The 21,769-nt window shown below is 38.9% G+C and overlaps 1 protein-coding gene and 1 non-coding gene across 4 annotated transcripts in view; one reads left to right on the top strand and one right to left on the bottom strand.

Annotated features, from left to right (window-relative positions):
- The window catches only part of PAFAH1B1 (platelet activating factor acetylhydrolase 1b regulatory subunit 1), a 94,581-nt gene extending 72,865 nt beyond the window's left edge, over nt 1–21,716 (top strand). For all 3 annotated transcript variants that reach the window (XM_066263026.1, XM_066263027.1, XM_066263028.1), the window contains exons 6-11: nt 6,317–6,485; nt 9,137–9,239; nt 10,403–10,631; nt 11,938–12,039; nt 16,166–16,322; nt 17,840–21,716. In XM_066263026.1, coding sequence (XP_066119123.1) covers nt 6,317–6,485; nt 9,137–9,239; nt 10,403–10,631; nt 11,938–12,039; nt 16,166–16,322; nt 17,840–17,913 — 834 coding nt within the window. In that variant the 3' untranslated portion in view covers nt 17,914–21,716. The remainder of the gene's footprint in view (nt 1–6,316; nt 6,486–9,136; nt 9,240–10,402; nt 10,632–11,937; nt 12,040–16,165; nt 16,323–17,839) is intronic.
- Nucleotides 5,505–5,635, bottom strand: LOC136327476 (small nucleolar RNA SNORA5). Its single transcript, XR_010729685.1, has one exon. It is a non-coding gene; the product is annotated as a small nucleolar RNA SNORA5 (small nucleolar RNA).
- Nucleotides 21,717–21,769: the final 53 nt, after the last annotated feature.

The raw sequence follows: 21,769 nt of genomic DNA, 5'->3' as shown, positions 1-21,769 counted from the left end.
ATGTCAGCAGTGTTTCAACACACTAACAAATCTTCCTTTGGATTTTAAGTTAATTTTAGTATTTTACCATCATAAATAACGTTGTTCTGTTTTTTAAGTGAGAGGAGGGGAAATAGACTCCCACATGCGCCCCAAACAGGATCCACCTGGCAACAACTGTCTGGGGCCGATGTTTGGACCAACCGAGCCATTCTCAGTGCCTGGGGCTGGGGCTGATGCTGGAACCAGTCGAGCCACTGGCTACGAAATGGGAAGAAAGAGAGAAGGGGGAGAGGGAGAGGAAGAGAAGCAGACGGTCATTTCTCCTGTGTGCCCTGACCAGGGATCGAACCCAGGACATTGATATGCCAGGCCGACGCTCTATCCATTGAACCAACTGACCCAGTGCCTGTTCTGTTCATTTTTATACATAAAACTTTTTTGTTCTCATAAATTACTTCCTTTAATATTTTGTGGAATGAAAATTTTCTATTTTCCCTTCTACATTTTCTTTATTTAGTTGTATTATAGTTAAGTGATTAAAAAAATTTTTTTTTCTGTTGATTTGAGAGAGAGGAACGGGAGAGAAAGAGAAGCATCAACTCATTCCACTTAGTTGTTCCATTTAATTATGTACTCAATGATTGCTTCTCCTTTGTGCCCTGATAGAATTCGAACCTGAGACCTCAGTGTGCCAGGACAATGTCTTATCCACTGTGCTACCTGGCCAAATCCTAAAGTTAGGTGATTTTAAGAGATGGTTGTAATAGACCTACTTTTTAAAAAACTCAAAGAATTGTTTGTAATTTTGTGACTATGTTGGGCAAAATGATTATGTTAAAGGCTCAGTTCTTCCGTTTGTTGGGAAGGGGGATTAAAAATATGTCATCAATAATTTTTCTTAAAATGGAGTAATACGTATATAATGTATAATGTAGATAACAGCACAGTGGTTGGCAAATTTAAATAGATGGTAAAGGCTCAAAAAAGTGTAGCCAGTGTTACAGTTATCAGTAACAAAATTAAATTTGTGTGTGTGTGTGTGACAGACATAGAGAGGGATGGATAAGGACATACAGACAGGAAGGGAGAGAGATGAGAAGCATCAGTTCTTCACTGCGGCACCTTAGTTCATTGATTGCTTTATCGGGCTTTGACATGGGGGGAAGCTCCAGCTGTCCTAAGTGACTCCTTGCTCTAGCCAAGGACCATGGGTTCATGTCTACGATCCTGCACTCAAGATGGTGAGCCCGTGCTCAAGCCAAATGAGCCCTCACTCAAGCTGGCGTCCTCGGGGTTTCAAATTTGGGTCCTTTGCATCCTAATCCGATGCTCTGTCCACTGTACCACCACATGGTCAGGCCAGAATTTAAATTTTTTATTACACTAAATGATTTCTCTTATGCATCTGGTAAATAAGGCAGGTTTGTGTTAGTTTATTAATATCAGGAATTTCCTTTTAGAGCCTTTTATTTATATCATCAATATTTGCACTATAATAATTTAGGAGCCCTGGCCGGTTGGCTCAGCGGTAGAGCGTCGGCCTAGCATGCGGAGGACCCGGGTTCGATTCCCGGCCAGGGCACATAGGAGAAGCGCCCATTTGCTTCTCCACCCCTCTGCCGCGCCTTCCTCTCTGTCTCTCTCTTCCCCTCCCGCAGCCAAGGCTCCATTGGAGCAAAGATGGCCCGGGCGCTGGGGATGGCTCTGTGGCCTCTGCCCCAGGCGCTAGAGTGGCTCTGGTCGCAACATGGCGACGCCCAGGAGGGTCGCAACATGGCGACGCCCAGGATGGGCAGAGCATCGCCCCCTGGTGGGCAGAGCGTCGCCCCATGGTGGGCGTGCCAGGTGGATCCCGGTCGGGCGCATGCAGGAGCCTGTCTGGCTGTTTCTCCCTGTTTCCAGCTTCAGAAAAATGCAAAAAAAAAAATAAATAAATAATAATAATAATAATTTAGGAAAACTGGTAACAGGTAGATATTTGGAATAGTTTGACAGTATTTTTAATTGCATCATTTAAATTTTTGAAACATTTCTGGTTGTCTTTAAAAACTAATTCTTTTTTCTTTTTGAGAAAGATGAAGGAAGAGAGATGAGAAGCATCAACTCCTAGTTGAATCACTTTAGTTGTCCATTGATTGCTTCTCATGTACCTTGATGAGGGGCTCAAGCTGAGCCAGTGATGCCTTGCTCAAACGAGTGACTTCGGGCTAAAGCTAATTACCATGGGATCATGTTGATGATTATGCTCAAGTCTGCTACCCAGTGCGCAAGCTGGCAAGCCTTCACTCAGGCTGGATAATAAGCCTGCACTCAAGCCAGCAACCTTGGGCTTCAAGCCAGTGACCTTTGGGATCTAGCCAGCAACCATGGGGTCATCCCATGTTCAAGCCAGATGGTCCCACTCTCAAGCCAGTGACTTTGGGGGTTTTGAACCTGGGTCCTCAGAATCCCAGGCCAATGCTCTATCCACTGTGCCACCCACCACTTGGTCAGGCTCTAGAACTAATTCTTAAATATTTAAAAAATGAACAGCAAACAACTGAAAAATAACATTCAGCTAGAGTAATAAAGCAGATTTAGGAGTGCCAACTTAAATATATGATATGTAAAGAATTCAAACAAATATGAAAAACAGTATCTCAGAAAATGAGCTATAGGAGTACTTGCACAGATAATCCATAAGAAGAAGAGAAATGGCTAATCAACAATAGTAAAAATTTTGGCCTTCCTGCTAATAGAAGAAGTGCAAATTAAAAGAACAATGTATATCAAATCTGCCAAGATATTTTACTTTTTAAATGAGAATTACTAAGAATTTGATGATTGATGAAGCATTCTCACTACTTTGTTACAATCTAATGGGAGAACATTTTAGCACAATATATGAAGGGCTTAAAAAGTTTATACTTTTGACTCAAATTTTCTTTTTCTCCCATCACTTTGACTTATATATTGCAAAATGAGAACAGATATTTTTTCAGTATTCAAAGATTTTTTACTTATGTTTTCTTTAATAATTAAACATTTTAGACAACAATAGGTATTATTTTAAAAGAACACCCAAGTTTTTAACAGCATGAAAAATTTCTTATAAGCAAAAGGATAGTCATTCAAAAGATAAATATAAAGAAAAGTAATTCTTATTGATTCTTGACATTTATAAACTGAAATGATCTGTTTGTTCATCATTTATGAAAAGACACACAATATGTGAAATATTGATCTGAACTCTTCATTTCAAAATTAAACATTTAGATAAAATAAGACAAAGAGCTTGACCAGACTATGGCACAGTGGATAGAGCTCTGGACTGGGATGCAGAGGACCCAGGTTTGAAACCCTGAAGTCACTGGCTTGAGTGCGGGCTCACCAACTTGAGCACGGGGTCTCCGGCTTGAGTGTAGGATCATAGACATGACCCCATGGTTTGCTGACCTGAGCCCAACATTGCTGGCTTGAGCAAGGGGTCACTCGCTCAGCTGGAGTCCCCCAGTCAAGGCACATATAAGAAAACAAACAATGAACTACTAAGGAGCTGTAACGAAGAATTGATGTTTCTCATCTCTCTCCCTTCGTATCTGTCCTTATCTGTCCCTGTCTCTTTCTCTGTGCCACAAAAAAAAGAAGACAATGATTTTACAAAAGAAAACTATAGACCAGTACAATACCATTTTGAACACAGATGCGAAATTCTTAACATATTACAAGTAAATTGAATCTAGAAATATTATATATAAAATAATATGAAATTCATACTAATTATATCATAGCCAAATAGGCTTTATCCCAGAATGCAAGATGAATTCCACATTTGAAAAAAATGTAATAGTTTCAGAAAAAGCATTTGACAAAATTCCAATATCCATTCTTGAGAAAAACTGATCGAGCTAGGAAGAGAACTTCTTTCATCCTTTTTTTTTTTTTTTTTTTTTTTTTTACAGAGACAGAGAGAGCGTCAGAGAGAGGGATAGACAGGGACAGACAGAGAGGAACGGAGAGATGAGAAGCATCAATCATCAGTTTTTTCCTTGCGCGTTGCAACACCTTAGTTGTTCATTGATTGCTTTCTCATATGTGCCTTGACAGCAGGCCTTCAGCAGACCGAGTAACCCCTTGCTTGAGCCAGGAACCTTTGGCTCAAGCTGGTGAACTTTTTGCTCAAACCAGATGAGCCTGTGCTCAAGCTGGCAACCTCGGGTCTAGAACCTGGGTCTTCCGCATCCCAGTCCAGCGCTCTATCCACTGTGCCACCGCCTGGTCAGGCAACTTCTTTAATCTTGATTAAAAAGTAAAGCTATCTGAAAAACCACAGTGGACATAATATTTAATGGTAGAAAACTGAATGCTTTCACCCTGAGATTAGAAACCAAAGCCAGGTGGGGATGTCCAGTCTCAACCACATATGTTCACCTTTGTACTGCAGTGCCTAGACAGTGCAGTAAGGAAGAAGTAAAAATAAAAGGCAAACAGATTTGAAAGGAAGACATGAAACTGTCTTTATTTGCATATTACACGATCTATGTAGAAATCTCAATTTACAAAAAAGCTACTGGAACTATGATGGAATTTAACAGAATCATAGGATAGAAAATAAATATTACAAGTGTAACTTTATTCCTCTAAACTAGCAATAAATAGAAAATTAAAAATGCCACTTATAGTAGCATCAAGAAACCACAAATACTTAAGGATAAATCTAACAAAATTACACAAAATCAAACATAGATATCACTTTCATGTGGAGAAATGAACATTTAAATTTAAATGAAAAAGGGCCCTGGCCGGTTGGCTCAGCAGTAGAGCATCGGCCTGGCGTGCGGGGGACCTGGGTTCGATTCCCGGCCAGGGCACATAGGAGAAGCGCCCATTTGCCCCCCCCCCCCCTCCTCTCCTTCCTCTCTCTCTCTTCCCCTCCCGCAGCCAAGGCTCCATTGGAGCAAAGATGGCCCGGGTGCTGGGGATGGCTCCTTGGCCTCTGCCCCAGGCGCTGGAGTGGCTCTGGTCGCGGCAGAGCGACACCCCGGAGGGTCAGAGCATCGCCCCCTGGTGGGCAGAGCTTCGCCCCTGGTGGGCATGCCAGGTGGATCCCGGTTGGGCGCATGCGGAAGTCTGTCTGACTGTCTCTCCCCGTTTCCAGCTTCGGAGAAATACAAAAAAAAAAAAAAAAAAAAAATTTAAATGGAAAAAATTTTGTTTATATTGGGAAGAGTATGGAAGTTTTTTGTTTAATAGTTTTAGAAGCTAGTTTGGATTTTTTTTAGGTTTATTTTTTATGTAGTTTTGATCATATATGTGTAAATTTGTGTTGTTGTTTTTTTACATAACATTGTATGTATTCCTAAATTTCTTACAGTTGCAAATTTTATATCTTAGCCATTCTCCAATATTGGATGTTTACATTGTTACCAAGTTTTCAAAATGCATTTCCAAGTTTTTCTAAATTGATTTATATATACCCTATCATAGATAAATGTGAACTTATTATGGGAAGAGTGAAATCAATCATTTTCTTTTATTTTTCTTGGTGTCTAACCAAATTATTGCCAGAGCCCAGCAAAGGAAATCAGAGCCCATGAGTCACAATGTTTCTAGGGCAGCCTTCTGGGCAGTGCCTGCCAAGTGTAGGGCAGGCACCAGATTTGACATGGCTGTGTCATTTGATTTTAGAGCAGTGTAACAAGTGTAGGTTTAAGATTAAACTTCAGACTTGTATTTGGCCACCAGAATGAAAGTTTACTATGTTGAGATCTGTTTGTAATAATATCTGTTCTTGATAGTTCATTGTTTCTATTCTCTTAGAAAAGTTATTTTTAAAATATGTGACTGTGACTTTGTTTTTACATCAAAATGACATTCTTTTGTTAATGTGCTATTATTCCTGGACAGTTATATCATATGAAGTCTTTTCTTGGCCTCTTAGATATCTGAGCTCTCCTTGTCTGGTAATATTGAGTACTCCTTTATCGTTCCTTTCATTCTGTGTATATAAATGCTTGTCATAGCTCCCTGAAACTCTTTTTCTGTACTTCTTTACATGTCTGTTGCCTGCTCTCAGACTGGACTTTGTCTTACGGCTTTATATACCTAATCTTACTAGCATAATTAGGTATGTGGTAGATAATGTGGTACTGGAAGTTCATTTTAATAATTGCACCATCAATTTTTTCTATAGTGAAAAAAACAATTTTTACTTGAAAATGTACTAATTTCTAAGACAGTTACCCTTTGTCACTTTCTCAGTTACTTAATGAGGTGTCAGACTGGCCTGCTGAGTACAAATGTGAAATGAGAAAGTGATAGGTTGGTATTAACCAATTTTCTGTTCACGTGACAGGTGTGGGATTATGAGACTGGAGATTTTGAACGAACTCTTAAGGGGCATACAGACTCTGTACAGGATATTTCATTTGACCACAGTGGCAAGCTTCTGGCTTCCTGTTCTGCAGATATGACCATTAAACTATGGGATTTTCAGGGTTTTGAATGCATCAGAACCATGCACGGTAAGGGATAGAGGATAGTATTTTGATATTGATTTCTAACATGGTATTCAAAAGAGAAGAATATTGTTTCCTAACAGTGTGCAGGTTTTCTTCATTCAATTCTTAATTTTCTGTGTTGGTGGAGCACCATATGATACAGGCAGTCCATGGATAAGCCACAGTAATTAAGAGTTGTTTTTGTTATGAAGCTTTAAGTACCTTTTAGTGGCTTATATAAAGTAATTAGTTTTCACAAGTATTTTTGCATAAGAAAAACTGCTAGGACATCTATCTGTCTTTGAGAAAATGAAGCTACTGGGGGGAGGGGGTTTCTCTTTTCTCAGTTGGGAAACAAGTTCAGAGAGAGTGGATATGGTAAAATCTGGAATCCAGATTCCCTTTTTCACTTTTAATGTTCCACGTATACTATAGTCTAATTGTTAGGTGTTTGTTCTGAGTTTTATCATGGAGACTACTGTCTGAGGCAATTTGGTTTTGTGGAAAGAGCTTCTGAATCGGATATCTGGATTTAAATTCCTACTTGTTTACTATCGGCATTAGGGAATTTTAACCTCTTTCATCTGCAAGATAGTGGTAATAATACCTAAGTTTTAGGCTTGTTGTGCTGATAAAATGAAATCACATACAGACCTTGGAGATATTGTGGGTTCAATTCCAGACCACCATAATAAAGCAAATATCAAAATAAAGTGAGCCACGAAATTTTTGTTTTCCCAGTGCATATAAAAGTTGTTTATACTATACTATAGTCTATTGAGTGTGCAGTAGTATTATTATGTATATAAAAAAGTATATACCTTAATTAAAAAAAACTTTATTGCTAAAAAATGCTGATCATCATCTGAGTTTTCAGCAGATTGTAATGTTTTTGCTGATGGGAGGGTCTTGCCTTGATATTGAGGAAAGTGCAGGACCTGTGCAGTGCATTGTAGCAAAGTGCAGCAAAATGTGGGAGGCCTGCCAGTTCTTAATTATCTTGGTTTCGTATCTGGCACAAAGAAGGTGCTCAGTAAATAAGAATTTTTGTTTTTTCAAACACGATGAAATTTGAATATTTGAATTTTATATAAGAAACGCATACTGTATTAGTATTAAAATTATTTTCTAAATAGATTACTGTATTTACTGTTGTTAGCATATGAGTAAGCTATGTGATTACATAGAGGGTGTAATTTGAAGGGTGTCTTTTCTTCCCAAATTAAATGAATTCAAGAAGCTTACCAAGTAAAGATTCTGTTGAATCCTTTTGTAAAATGTAATATTTATGTTTGTGAAAGTAGCTTGTATATTGTCTCTTTAACTTAAGAAGAAAGACGTTCTTTCCAACCATTGTCTTTTTTTTTTTTTTTTTTTTTCTGAAGCTGGAAACGGGGAGAGACAGTCAGACAGACTCCCGCATGCGCCCGACCGGGATCTACCCAGCACGCCCACCAGGGGCGATGCTCTGCCCCTCTGGGGCATTGCTCTGCTGCGACCAGAGCCACTCTAGCGCCTGGGGCAGAGGCCAAGGAGCCATCCCCAGCGCCCGGGCCATCTTTGCTCCAATGGAGCCTTGGCTGCGGGAGGGGAAGAGAGAGACAGAGAGGAAGGAGGGGGGGGGGTGGAGAAGCAGATGGGCGCTTCTCCTATGTGCCCTGGCCGGGAATCGAACCTGGGTCCCCCGCACGCCAGGCCAACGCTCTACTGCTGAGCCAACCGGCCAGGGCCAAAATAATATATTTTTGTTGACTCTCTGAGGCTTTTTACTTCAAGGATAGCTGATTAGGATTATGAATAATATAAATGGAATAATAAATTTTTTTTACCTCCATAAATACCAACAAAAAGAAATAGTTTTCAACCACTATTTTTTTTAATTAAAAAATTTATTTTTATTGATTTTAGAGAGAGGAAGGGAGAGAGAGAGAGAGACATTAACATTGCTCTGTTCCTGTATGTGCCCTGGCCAGGGATTGAACCAACAATCTCTGCTTGGGCTGACGCTCTAACCAACTGGGCTATTTATTTGGTCAGGGCAAGAACCACTATTTTAAATATAGAACCATATTTCCATTTTTTCCTATCCTTTTTAGCTTTGTAGATTTTATTGCTATTTTATATCTTAAAATATCAACAGTAGAAAAACTTGTGTTTTTTCTGTTTTTCAACATAAACATTCAGTGATTAATACAGGGATGGACAAAAGTATGTTAAATTACCAGCCATCATTACCTAAAAGATAAATCATAAGTAAGGATACAAAATAATATTAAGACAAATAATACAAATAAATAATACAATAATTAATAAATAAAAAATAAGACAAAAATAAACTGTTTTATGTACTCACAGCTATAAAGCTCCTTTTACCCACCCCTGTATATTCAGATGCTGATAACACTGATGCCCTGTGGTTTTAAAACAATTATACAGGTTGAAATTTAATCATAAATTGAGTTAGCTACTTATTTCATTGTGGATTATTTTATTGTACTAGTAGTTCCTTAACGTTTTCTGTAAATTCAAGTTTTAAAAATCAAATTTATATAAAGCCTGGTTTATTTAAAGTTGCTGCGTTATTTGAAATCCCATAGTAAAATCTCATGGTAAACTGAGCTTTAACTGCTCTTGGTGGTATATCACTTAATACGTTGCTATGTTGTGTGTTTTAGGCCATGACCACAATGTTTCTTCAGTAGCCATCATGCCCAATGGAGATCATATAGTGTCAGCTTCAAGGGATAAAACTATAAAAATGTGGGAAGTGCAAACTGGGTAAGTAGATTTAGTTGAATATTAAACAAAATTGTGTTTCAGTAATTTTGGCTTTCACCCATAATGATCACCATGACAATTGATTATCTATTTTAAGTTTGGATCTCTAAATGTATCCCAAAAAAGAACAAATTATAAATGAAACGCTATGTCTTTGGGAGCCTGCCTCTTCCCTCCCTCCCTCCTTCCCTCCCTCCCTCCCTCCCTCCCTCCCTCCCTCCCTCCCTCCCTCCCTCCCTTCCTTCCTTCCTTCCTTCCTTCCTTCCTTCCTTCCTTCCTTCCTTCCTTCCTTCCTTCCATTTTTTCTTAGAGAGATGGAGGGTCACACAGAAAAGGAGAGCTATGAGAAGCATCAACTCATAGTTGTGGTACCTTAGTTGCATTGATTGATTTCTCATATGTGCCTTGACCAGGGGTCTCCAGCCAAGTCAGTGAGTGACCCCTTGCTTAAGCCAGTGACCTTGGGCTTCAAGCCAGCAATGTTTGGTCTCAAGCCAGCAACCATGGGGTCATGTCTATGATCCCATGCTCAAGCTGGTGAGCCCATACTCAAGCCAGCAACCTCGAGGTTTTGAACCTGGGTCCTCAGCATCCCAAGCTGACACTCTATCCACTATACCACCACCTGGTCAGGTGGGAGCCATTTCTGTGTAATGGCTTATTTTCTCTGTGGTCTTCTTTTAGGTGATCTCTCTGGGTTGAAATAAAATGTAAATAACATTTGTGCAGGTATGCCCCTATTAGGTTTAATTTGGTTGTGCTTAGAATCATACGATTGTTAAAATAGAATTTTAACCCACTGGTTTTAGCCAGATTAGTAGAGCATGCCTTTTTTTCCAACATGGCTAGAAATATTTTTGTTAGGTGTTGTGTGTGTTAGTTTTGAAAAGATTTTCTCTGTATATTTTACTTTCTAGATTTTGTTGATTTGTTTAGCTCCTTAATGATATTCCCATCAGCTATTTTAACTGATGTTTGACTTTCTAGCCTGTCCCTATCTTGTATTAACCAGGAATGTACATTTATTCTGTTGACTTGCATATGATTTTACTAACTTGGTGCCATTTTCTCCATTCCAGTACACATAGCAAGTTTTGTATTGCTTCTAGGAGGCTTCCCAATTAATTGCCACTAACACCATAAATTATTGCTTATTTTGACAGCTACTGTGTGAAGACATTCACAGGACATAGAGAATGGGTACGTATGGTGAGGCCAAATCAGGACGGCACTCTGATAGCCAGCTGTTCCAATGACCAGACTGTGCGCGTATGGGTCGTAGCAACAAAGGAATGCAAGGCTGAGCTTCGAGAACATGAGCATGTGGTAGAATGCATTTCCTGGGCTCCAGAAAGCTCGTATTCTTCCATCTCTGAAGCGACAGGATCTGAGGTAATGTGATTTATGTGTCATTTCATGATTTTATTGCTGATATCTTAGAACCTTAGATAACTTTTCTGATTGTCCATTTCTGGGCATTTGAAAACATGTATTCCAGAATTCTGAATCTTGAAATATTTTACTCTTTTCAACTTGCAGATGTGTTTGTGTTTATGTTTTTAACCATTGATTGTTATTGCTATCAGCTGACCCTTAATGTGTAATGGGGGTTCTCCTAGAGAGTAAAAGTGGTCATTTAAATTTATTAGAAATACCAGTGCAAAATAAAACTTACAGGAGAGGTTAAAGTTGTCTTTTAGAAAAATAGCCCTTATTTAATGAACATAATTATTTTATTTAAAAAAATTTTTTTGTGGAATGCAGTTTAGTATTTGAATATTTGTTTTAGATGAAGAATATTTCAAATGGAGGCCTCTGATACCCTTGATCATTAGAAGCACTAAGTCTTGAGTTCTATATTTCTTCATAATTCTTAACTTGTGTTCATGATATTATTTTATATGATTAATATCTTAAAAGTAAATTAAGAATATCATTTTTGTAAGTTATTATGAGCCAAAAATAACCACATATTTTTTTTATAGAGACCTTTCTAATATGGATTTTTAAAAATCACATTTTAGCAAATGAAGATAGGGGGCACCCCACCACCACCACCCTTATTTTTCTAAATGAAGCTATTGAAATCTCTATTGTTGGCTGGCTGGTTGAAGTTTCAAAATCCTTTTACTGCCCTCTGGTGGTAGTTACATACCATATGTCATAAATTTGATTCTACTTGACTTCAGATATAAAGGTTTTATTACATGTTTTTTTTATTCTTCCTGATTACAGAAGTCTTGACCACTAAATTTATCATCTTGGTATTTTAGAAACTGAATCTTAACCCTAAGTAGAGATTTTCTATATATTATCTGGGACCTTCCTGTGTAGTCTGTGTATGTTAAAAGACTTGTGCATTTTGATACAGTAAAACAGGATGAATAAGTCCTGGAGCTGTAATGTATAGCATACTGGAAGTTTGCTAAGAAGGTAGTTCTTAAGTATGCTCACCACCATAAAAGGGGAAGGTTACGTGAGGCGATGTATATGATAATTAGCTTAGTTATAATGATCATTTTACAGTGTATACGTATTTCAAAACATCAAGTTGTATGCCTTAAATAGATAACAATTTTTGCTTGTTAAAAAAATTGCATTTTTATAAAATTGGAAATATAGATTATTGATAGAAGTAATTTAAAGTTCTTACATAACTTCTTGTATGGGAAACTTAATTTTTATGTGTTTTCTGTAGACTAAAAAAAGTGGCAAGCCTGGGCCATTCTTACTGTCTGGATCCAGAGACAAGACTATTAAGATGTGGGATGTCAGTACTGGCATGTGCCTTATGACCCTTGTAAGTTTGAATAATCTCACTGCTGCTTTTGTATCTTTACTGTGTTTATGTCTTCTTGGGTTTGATACCTTGTGATACTTATTTAATTTGAATACTTCCAGGTTTTAAAATAACTTCTTGACTGACCAGGCAGTGGCATAGTGGACAGAGTGTCAGCCTGGGACGCTAAGGACCCAGGTTGAAACCCCGAGGTCTCCAGCTTGAGTGTGGGATCATAGACATGACCCCATGGTTACTGGCTTGAGGCCGGGGTCAGTGGCTTGAGTGAGGGATCACTGGCTCTACTGGAGCCTCCAGTCAAGTCACATATGAGAAAGCATCAGTGAACAACTAAGGTGCCGCAACTATGAGTTGATGGTTCTCTTTTCTCTTTCTTCCTGTCTGTCCCTCTCTTCTCTTTCTTAAAACAAAAATCTTTATGAAGATATCTTTTCTTAAACTTTTGTTATTCCATTGTTTCAATGACATGAAAGTTATTTTTAATCAAGGTCATGTTGTATAAAGGATCTGGGAAGCCAGTCAGTGCTTAGAACGAGATCCTAGCTCATCATAGCTGTAAAAATTACATACTGTCTCCTGTGGAGGGGAAGTTTGTATAGACTCATTTCTTTTTGAAGCTGTTACCTTTTCAGTTTCACAGAATTTCATTTTAATATGAGTCCTTTAACTGTTACCTGTTTTTTTCACATGTTTATTTGATTTACTTTACTATTCTGAAATTAATGGTGGTAGCTTTGTGACTTGGAAATACTTATCTCATTTTAGGATCACCTAGATTTCAGCATCTGGATACATAAATGGTAGTACAGATTGGGGACTTTTTGTTTGCCTAAGAGATTTCCACAGGGATCTGTGAATATTAATCCAGTAGCAGTTTTTGTAATTTGGCAGCCATATTTGTTTTAGAGATTCTTTAAGTGCTAACTGTGCTTTCAAGTGATTATATTTCTGTAGACGATGGTAGACACATGGAAGTATCATCAAGAATTAATTAGAAAATTCAATTGACCTTTAGTAGTATACTAAACCTAGTTCAGATATACTATATTGCTGTTAGAAGAGATGGTCCACGTTTGAAATCAGAAAGCATGTGCTCTCCTCTTTTGTAACAACACAGGTCACCATTAATTTCCCTGCAGGTTTCTGGCTCCTATTTTTCAGTTGAAGTCAGTGGGGGTGGGTATATATTTTTTCTGCTTTATTTTGGTATGGCTACATGAAATGTGGTTTGACTTTTTTTTTTAACAGAGACAGAGACAGACAGATAGGAATGGAGAGATGAGAAACATCAATCATTAGTTTTTCATTGCGCATTTCGACACCTTAGTTGTTAATTGATTGCTTTCTCATACGTGCCTTGACCATGGGCCTTCAGCAGATCGAGTAACCCCTTGTTTGAGCCAGTGACCTTGGGTCCAAGCTGGTGAGCTTTTTGCTCAAACCAGATGAGCCCACGCTCAGGCTGGAAACCTCAGGGTCTCGAACCTGGGTCCTCTGCATCCCAGTCTGACGCTCTATCCACTGCGCCACCACCTGGTCAGGCCGGTTTGACTTTTGTTGAGACTTCTCCCTCTAGTGATTGGTGACTTTTCTAGTTCACTATAATAGAATGAAGATTTATAAATAAGGGCAAGGACAGAGTAAACCAAGACAGAGAATATGTCACCTTGGTGGTTGAAGTTTTTTTGTTTGTTTGTTTTTATCTGCTACTAGCCACATGCAGCTATGGAGCTCTTGAAATGTGCTAGTGAGACTGAACTGAATTGTTGTGTTTAATTTTAGCTATTTTATATTTAAATAGCCATGTGTGATGGCTACCCTGCTGTACTGTGAAGTTCTGAACCTTTTTCTTACGTTACTATGTAGATGAATAGGATTTTTTAAAAATAACAATGTACTGGCCCTGGCCGGTTGGCTCAGTGGTAGAGCGTCGGCCTGGCGTGTGGAAGTCCCGGGTTCGATTTCCGGCCAGGACACACAGGAGAAGCGCCCATCTGCTTCTCCACCCTTCCCCCTCTCCTTCCTCTCTGTCTCTCTCTTCCCCTCCTGCAGCCAAGGCTCCATTGGAGCAAAGATGGCCCGGGCGCTGGGGATGGCTCCATGGCCTCTGCCTCAGGTGCTAGACTGGCTCTGGTCGCAACAGAGTGATGCCCCGGATGGGCAGAGCATCGCCCCCTGATGGGCGTGCCAGGTGGATCCCGGTCGGGTGCGTGCGGGAGTCTGTCTGACTGCCTCCTCGTTTCCAGCTTCAGAAAAATACAAAATAAATAAATAAATAAAAATAAATAAATAAAATAACAATGTACTGTACAGGCCTGACCTGGGGTAGTGCAGTGAATAAAGCGTCGACCTGGAACACAGAGGTCGCCAGTTGGAAACCCGGGGCTTGTCTGGTCAAAGCACATATGGGAGTTGGTGCTTCCTGCTCCTCCCCCTTCTCTCTCTTTCTCTCTTTCCTCTCTAAAATGAATAAATAATATTTTTTTTAAAAAATGTACATACTACTTTGTAGTGAATTTTTTTTTTTTAAGCGAGAGAGAGGGGTAGACAGGAAGGGGGAGAGATAAGCATCAACTCTTCATTGTGGCGCCTAGTTCTTCATTGATTGATTGCTTAATTGCTTTCTCATATGTGCCTAGCCCGGGGTGGAGGGCACTTTAGCAGAATGAGTGACCCTTTTCTCAAGCAAGCGACCGGGAACTGAAGCTACCCACCTCGCGCTCACACTGGTGAACCTGTGTTCAGACCGGATGAGCCTGTACTCAAGCTGATGACCTCGGGGTTTCGAACCTGGGTCCTCAGCATCCCAGTCCAACATTCTGTTCACTGCACCACCTCCTGCAGTAGTGAACTTTTAATTTATAAGATATATAGCACTTGCTCATGTCATTAGATACACTCTACATTGATTACATGCAGTGCTTTGATGAACATCTTTGTTAACTAAATCTCTGAGCATATTCTTAATTATTTCTTAGGCTAAATTGCAAGAAATAGAAATGCTGGAACAGGAGATTGGATGAGTGGATGATTAGATGCAGCGAATGTCTGTATATCTTTCACCTAGAGCAGCAGTTCTCAACCTGTGGGTTGTGACCCACAGATTGAGAACCGCTGACCTAGAGTCATCAGTTGTTAACATTTTCCTGTGTGTGTGTGTGTGTTTGTGTTTGTGTTTATGTATAGTTTGCTGAACAATTGGTTATTTGTAGACATCATGACATGTATCACCTGAGAACAAGTATATTCTACCATTAACCATGAAATTTAACATTGGCCCTGGCCGATTGCTCAGTCGGTTGAAGTGTTGTCATCCCCAAACACCAAGGTTGTGGGTTTGATCCCTGGTCAGGGTACTTACAGCAAGCTACCAGTGAATGCACAACTAAGTGGGACAACAAATCGGTGCTTTTCTCTCTCCCCCTGCCTGTCTCTGTCTCTCCTACCCTCCCTCTCTCTAAAATCAATATAAAAATAAATTTAACAATATGCCATATAATTTCTTCAACTGTTCAATTAGTGTTCTTTATAAATTTATGTAGCCTCTATTCAGGAGTCAGTCAAGCATCACTCACTGCATTTATTTTTTAGTTTCCAGTTTTTTGGTTTTTTTTGTTTGTTTGTTTTGTTTTACATAGGCAGAGATAGACAGGGACAGACAGACAGGAACGGAGAGAGAGATGAGAAGCATCAATCATTAGTTTCTCGTTGTGCGTTGTGACTTCTTAGTTGTTCATTGATTGCTTTCTTATATGTGCCTTGACCGTGGGCCTTCAGCAGACCGAGTAACCCCTTGCCGGAGCCAGAGACCTTGGGTCCAAGCTGGTGAGCTTTTTTGCTCAAGCCAGATGAGCCCGCGCTCAAGCTGGCGACCTCGGGGTCTCGAACCTGGGTCCTTCCGCATCCCAGTCCGACGCTCTATTCACTGCGCCACCACCTGGTCAGACTAGTTTCCAGTTTTTTAACCTAGAAGAATTTCCTAGACTTTCTTTCCTGTTTGTCTTTTTTGGCATTGAACTTTTGGTACATTAGTTTCATTGTGCTTTGAGTTAAGGCTTAGTACTTTCATAGATGCTATTTAAATAATTTGTCCCTTCACTAAGTCAAATATGTTTTTGTTCTTAAGGTGGGTCATGATAACTGGGTACGTGGAGTTCTGTTCCATTCTGGGGGGAAGTTTATTTTGAGTTGTGCTGATGACAAGACCCTCCGTGTATGGGATTATAAGAACAAGCGATGCATGAAGACCCTCAATGCGCATGAACACTTTGTTACCTCCTTGGGTATGTATGAGTTACGAGGTTTCTGGGTATTTAAATTTTGGAGTGCTATATATAACAAGTTTTATGTAACCATGTGGACTTTTCCAGGTAAGAAATGACCATGGCTTTTAGGACAGAGTAGAGAAGACTGATCAAAAACTTTTGTGAATTCTTATTATTGTTTTAAATTCTTTAACTCATTCTCACCATCATCAGCCTTGTGGTATAAAAATTACTTTCTCCATTGCACAACTTTGGTTTTGAAGACTAGAATTGTGAAGAGGATGCTTACTGATGACTGTAATGGATAATTTTTCTCTCCTACTAGTTTGTAGATTTCTCAGAGGAAATCTTATTCAACCTTTTTCCTCTGGCAGGTATATGCTGTCATGTACTGGAAGCCCAGAGAATTCTATTTCAGTTTAATAAGCATCCTTACTATCATCTGGAGTAGAATTGAAGATAGTGAATATATTTAAATGTAATACACTAGGGCAGTGGTCCCCAACCCCTGGGCCTCAGACCAGTACCGGTCTGTGGGCCATTTGGTACCAGTCTGCAGAGAAAGAATAAATAACTTACATTATTTCCATTTTATTTATATTTAAGTCTGAACTATGTTTTGTTTTTAAAAAATGACCAGATTCCCTCTGTTACATTCGTCTAAGAAGACTACTCTTGACGCTTGTCTCGGTCACGTGATACATTTATCTGTCCCACCCTAAAGGCTGATCCGTGAAAATATTTTCTGACATTAAACCGGTCTGTGGCCCAAAAAAGGTTGGGGACCACTGCACTAGGGCATGATGGATCTAATGGTGAAAGTAAAGCCTCAGCATAATAGGGCTAATACCCACCTCAGGATGGTTACAAGGATTTGACATGAATATAAAGCATTAATATTTAGCTTGGAACATATTAATTATTCAGTAAATGGATACATTGAGGCCATCCTTGTAAGATTTGAGTATTTATTCAACCTCTTAGGAAAGGTGGTAGAGGAGATAAGACTCAGTCTCCCTGATCTAGTTGGTTGCCTTGATACCTTTTAGGGGTAAATGTATGGGTGTATATATAAAGAAAAAAGGTGAGTATTCCTAGACTTGCTTGTTTACTGGCTTATTACAAAATGTGTCTGGCCCTGGCCGGTTGGCTCAGCAGTAGAGCGTCGGCCCGGCATGTGGAAGTCCTGGATTTGATTCCAAGCCAGGGCACACAGGAGAAGTGCCCATCTGCTTCTCCACCCTTCCCCCTCTTCTTCCTCTCTATCTCTCTCTTCCCCTCCCGCAGCCAAGGCTCCATTGGAGCAAAGTTGCTCCGGGCGCTGAGGATGGCTCTGGTTGCAATGGAGCAACGCCCTAGATGGGCAGAGCATCGCCCCCTAGTGGGCTTGCCTGGTGGATCCCAGTCCCGGGCGCATGCAGGAGTGTGTCTCTCTGCCTCCCCACTTCTCACTTCAGAAAAATACAAAAAAATAAAAATAAAAAATGTATCTGGCTCAACCTGATTTTAAAATAAGCCTTTTCTTTTTCTTTCAGATTTCCATAAGACGGCACCATATGTGGTTACTGGCAGTGTAGATCAAACAGTAAAGGTGTGGGAGTGCCGTTGATTGAGTCTCATTTGGCCCCACCTCCCTTTTTTCCTCTGGATGCACTCTGATGATACCATGGTTACCCTATTGAGCTCTGTTTAAATAAATATTGTCCTTTCATGTAAATTATTCTGGATGTAGATTGAGCTTATTAAATGTTACACACAAAGTATTCATGCATGGAGAATCCAAATTGTATACTGTAAATTTACATACGTTGTCTAGAAGTACCATAGGGTTTAAAAACCTGGGCTGGCATTGGTCACACCAGGACTAAGAAGGCAGAAATTGAATAAATTGAACTAGGGCACTAAACTGAATAATTGACAGTGTCATTTTATGTTGGATTATTCCTGTTTTTCTTTCTGCTGTCTGTTGGTGCCTGACTTGATGGCCTCATTTGGGGGAAAGTGGTGGTTATTAGGGCTTTTTTCTGAAATGTGTATCTATGTAACATCACTTAAGTGTGCTTAATAAATCTTCTTTAAAGATGTTAGATGATAAGGCTACAATTCAAAACCTTCTGAACCATCTATGTAATTATTGAGGATTACACATTGGAATTTTTGTCATGACACATTTGCCAAACCAATAGGATTCTTTTGTTTTGGCAGCCTATCAAGTGGAGGCTAGTGGTATATTTATGTAAGGAAATGACTGTAAATCTCAAATAAGAAAAATCTCAGCAGCTGATAGCAAATCATTTATTTCATTTGGGTCTTAATGCTTTGTAAGCAGGTTAAAAAAAACACTGTAATACTGTAAGCTTCTATTTTCCACACTAGACACCCTTCTAGTTGTATTCTCCATACTGTTAGACTGTATAGTGATGTGACTGCCAAGTAGAATTTAATCTTCCCATTGAGTGTGTCATGATACAAATCACTTTGTTTTTGATGTTTTTTAGAGATGTGCAATGTGCATTACATAATCACAGAAATACGGAAAAGCTTATGTATGCTCATTTTAAGGGAGTGGTAGAAATACAGCAGTTTTTTTTTTCTACATGAATCTGATACCAGTTTGAACTATATTTAACTTACAGGTTAAAAAAAGACAGGGTTTAATGGCGTGTGCATAAAAATGTACTGTTTTCACCTTTTGTTTATATATAAATGTTTATAAGTATATGGACCTATCAGGTGGATAAGTCTGTATATGTATATCACACACATACAACCTCCATGTCCTTGGGTCCTGGTTTTTGAAGATGTGCTAAAACGTACATTAGAGTAAATCTTGCTGTGGAATGCCATGCTTTTAGAGGAAACCCTTTTTGATCCTAAAGCTTCTGAAAACCAGGTATGAATCTGGGAATTTTTCCCACTTAAAGGAAAATCATCCATTATCTGTCCCCATCCCCAATTTGGCTGTTCAGCATTTTACACATCCCTGATACATTGTATATTGTGATCCAAAGTTGAATAAGAATTTTTGTGACTTTGGAAACAATATTCCATTACAGATTATTAATTAATTAGTTGCTTAGCTAACCAATAGGTTTTTTTAAAGGTCATTTGAAAAGTTAAAAGAACAATGAAATATCAAAGACAGTTTAACAAAGAAATTTATTCTGAACTTCATTTTATTCCTTTGTATAATATGTGATTTTATAAAACGTTCCTTCTAGTATTTAATGGAAATTTGGTTTCTGGAAAAGACAAAGGGTTAGAGTTACTATCCGGTAGATACACAAAGAATAGGCTGTATATAGTAAAGCAGCTTTATGTCTAGCTTGTGTCTTTTTGTTTGTTTGCTTGTTTGTTTTTAATTCCTGAGAGATGTCTCTGGAAGGAGAAGTATTTTGAGAACTAATGGCTATTTTTGATGACAAAAATTACAACTTAAGCTACCGTAATTCTTAAATACAGTAGAATAACTTTCAGGACAATACTGCCTCACAACCCTGCTCACATTGAAAAGTCTTCATTTTTGTTTCCCCTTAGCTATTCTGACTGGATTTTTCAACAAAAGCTACGGAAAATCTTTGTTCTTGTTTGCTGCTATTTCATGTCCTGTTTTAAGAAATATACATAGAAATGGTGCATCTTAACATTTGTACATGTATAAGTGTCTTGTATTTTAATTCATTTTTAGCATGTAGCAACACAAATTGTTTAAGGGTAAGCCACAACATCTAGAAATCACTCATAGATATGAACAATAAAGGAAAAAGCAGTACCGATTTAGGAGGAAACAAAGCTGCTGTTCGATGGGTTTTTTCCCCTGCAGCATACAGTGACCTTTGTTGACAAAGGAGAAATGTTATTATCTATAAACAAAGCTGTCCTTACTTGGGAGATTGCCACAGCCTACTGCTTAGTTGAGTTACCAGACATCCTCCATTTAAGAAGCAGCGTACATTGAATCTCAGGGATGGTCCTCAACTGGATCCAAATGTAAGGAGCCCTGTTTGAATAATGAAGGGGGGTAGGGGAGAGTGATCAATCCAGAATCTGATTTTCAGAGGTTTCCTGCACTGTTGTTTGAAATTGCCCTGTTGATGCCCTTTCTTCTTGTTTCCTCTTGTTTTCTCTGTCTGCTGTCTAACCCTGTGCCTTGCCTGGGATAAGTACAATGATGAGGTTACTGGTTTGGATTGTAAGTACAGGAATTTATTAATTGGTTTAGAGGTTCACTGCTGCTTTGTCACTTTCTCAATCAAATTGGCCATTTATTTAAGAAATAAAGAGCTGGTAGAATCGCATCCTCAGATGATTATTGACTTTGTGTGTGTGTGAAAAGACATTCCAGTGCCACCCTAATATAATGTGCCCAAGAAGTCCTAGCTGTACTCTTGAAAGTGCAAGCCACAGAAACTGGTTTAGAAATGGCTTGGAGAATAGTTGCTTTTTGACATGGCATCTTGCACTTTAGGAGACTAAGACCGTCCAGTTTTTTCCATGTGTGGTGTGACCAATGGTGTGCCCAGAGCACTGCTCTAAAATCACTAGTGTTAGCAAGTCAGCCGGGCTATGGGGCGCTTGCTGTAGTTTTTGGAAGCTTTGGCTCTAGATCACCAAGCCCAGTCTCCTTACTGTCAGTGCCCTGCTCTCCTGTTTGCCTCTTTTTGTTTCTGTGTGAACTTCCAGGTAATATCACTCATTAAATAGTTTTTTGTAAATTTATTTAAAGAAAAACTATTTAAAAGTAAAAGATAATTTGTTTTGTTGACAGTGGTGGCTTGATAATCCTTAAGCAACTGACGTTAAAATTATTGGATTGAAGGACGAGGCACTTAAAATGGTTACTCTTTCTGTCCAGCTGTATATAAGTCCAATGTGTTAATCTAGATGATGCAAAGAAGAATCTCCTGGTAGAGAAGCAACATGTACAAAATTGGTGGAAAAGGTTTTTTGTTTTTTTCCAGTGGGGCGGGGGGAGGGCAAGCTGGATTTACAAGTCCCGACTGGACTGAACTGGCCTTTTTTTCTTTCCACTATATCATGTAAGTAGCTGCTTTCTTGTCCTGCCTATCCTTCAGGCATCCCTAAAGCTCACTCTGAAGATGACAGACACAAACACAAAATCTTCGAGTTAGAAGTTGATTCTGACACTGACGTGAAGGCAAGCATTGATTTCTTATGAACGTTGCTGAGGTGGTGATTGGAGAAAACAGTTCCCCAAATTGTAAGAGTTAACTGAAGATATTGACACAATTTAAAAAAATCAGTAAAGGAATGTATATAATATTGCTCTTGTGTTTTACAGTAAGATTTGTTGCTCTCAGACTGTGTAAAACAAAATTTATTCATGTTTTCTGCATATTAAAAAATCTTATTGTACCAATTGGTAAACTATTAAATGCCTATAAAACTAGATGCGATTTTTTTTTTTTTTTTTTTTTTTTGTCTTGTGCACAGGTTTAAAGACT

The sequence above is a fragment of the Saccopteryx bilineata genome, chromosome 2 (genome assembly GCF_036850765.1).
Source record: "Saccopteryx bilineata isolate mSacBil1 chromosome 2, mSacBil1_pri_phased_curated, whole genome shotgun sequence".
NCBI lineage: Eukaryota > Metazoa > Chordata > Mammalia > Chiroptera > Emballonuridae > Saccopteryx > Saccopteryx bilineata.
Note: the sequence above shows the minus strand (reverse complement) of the source record. Positions and strands in the feature narration are given on the sequence as shown.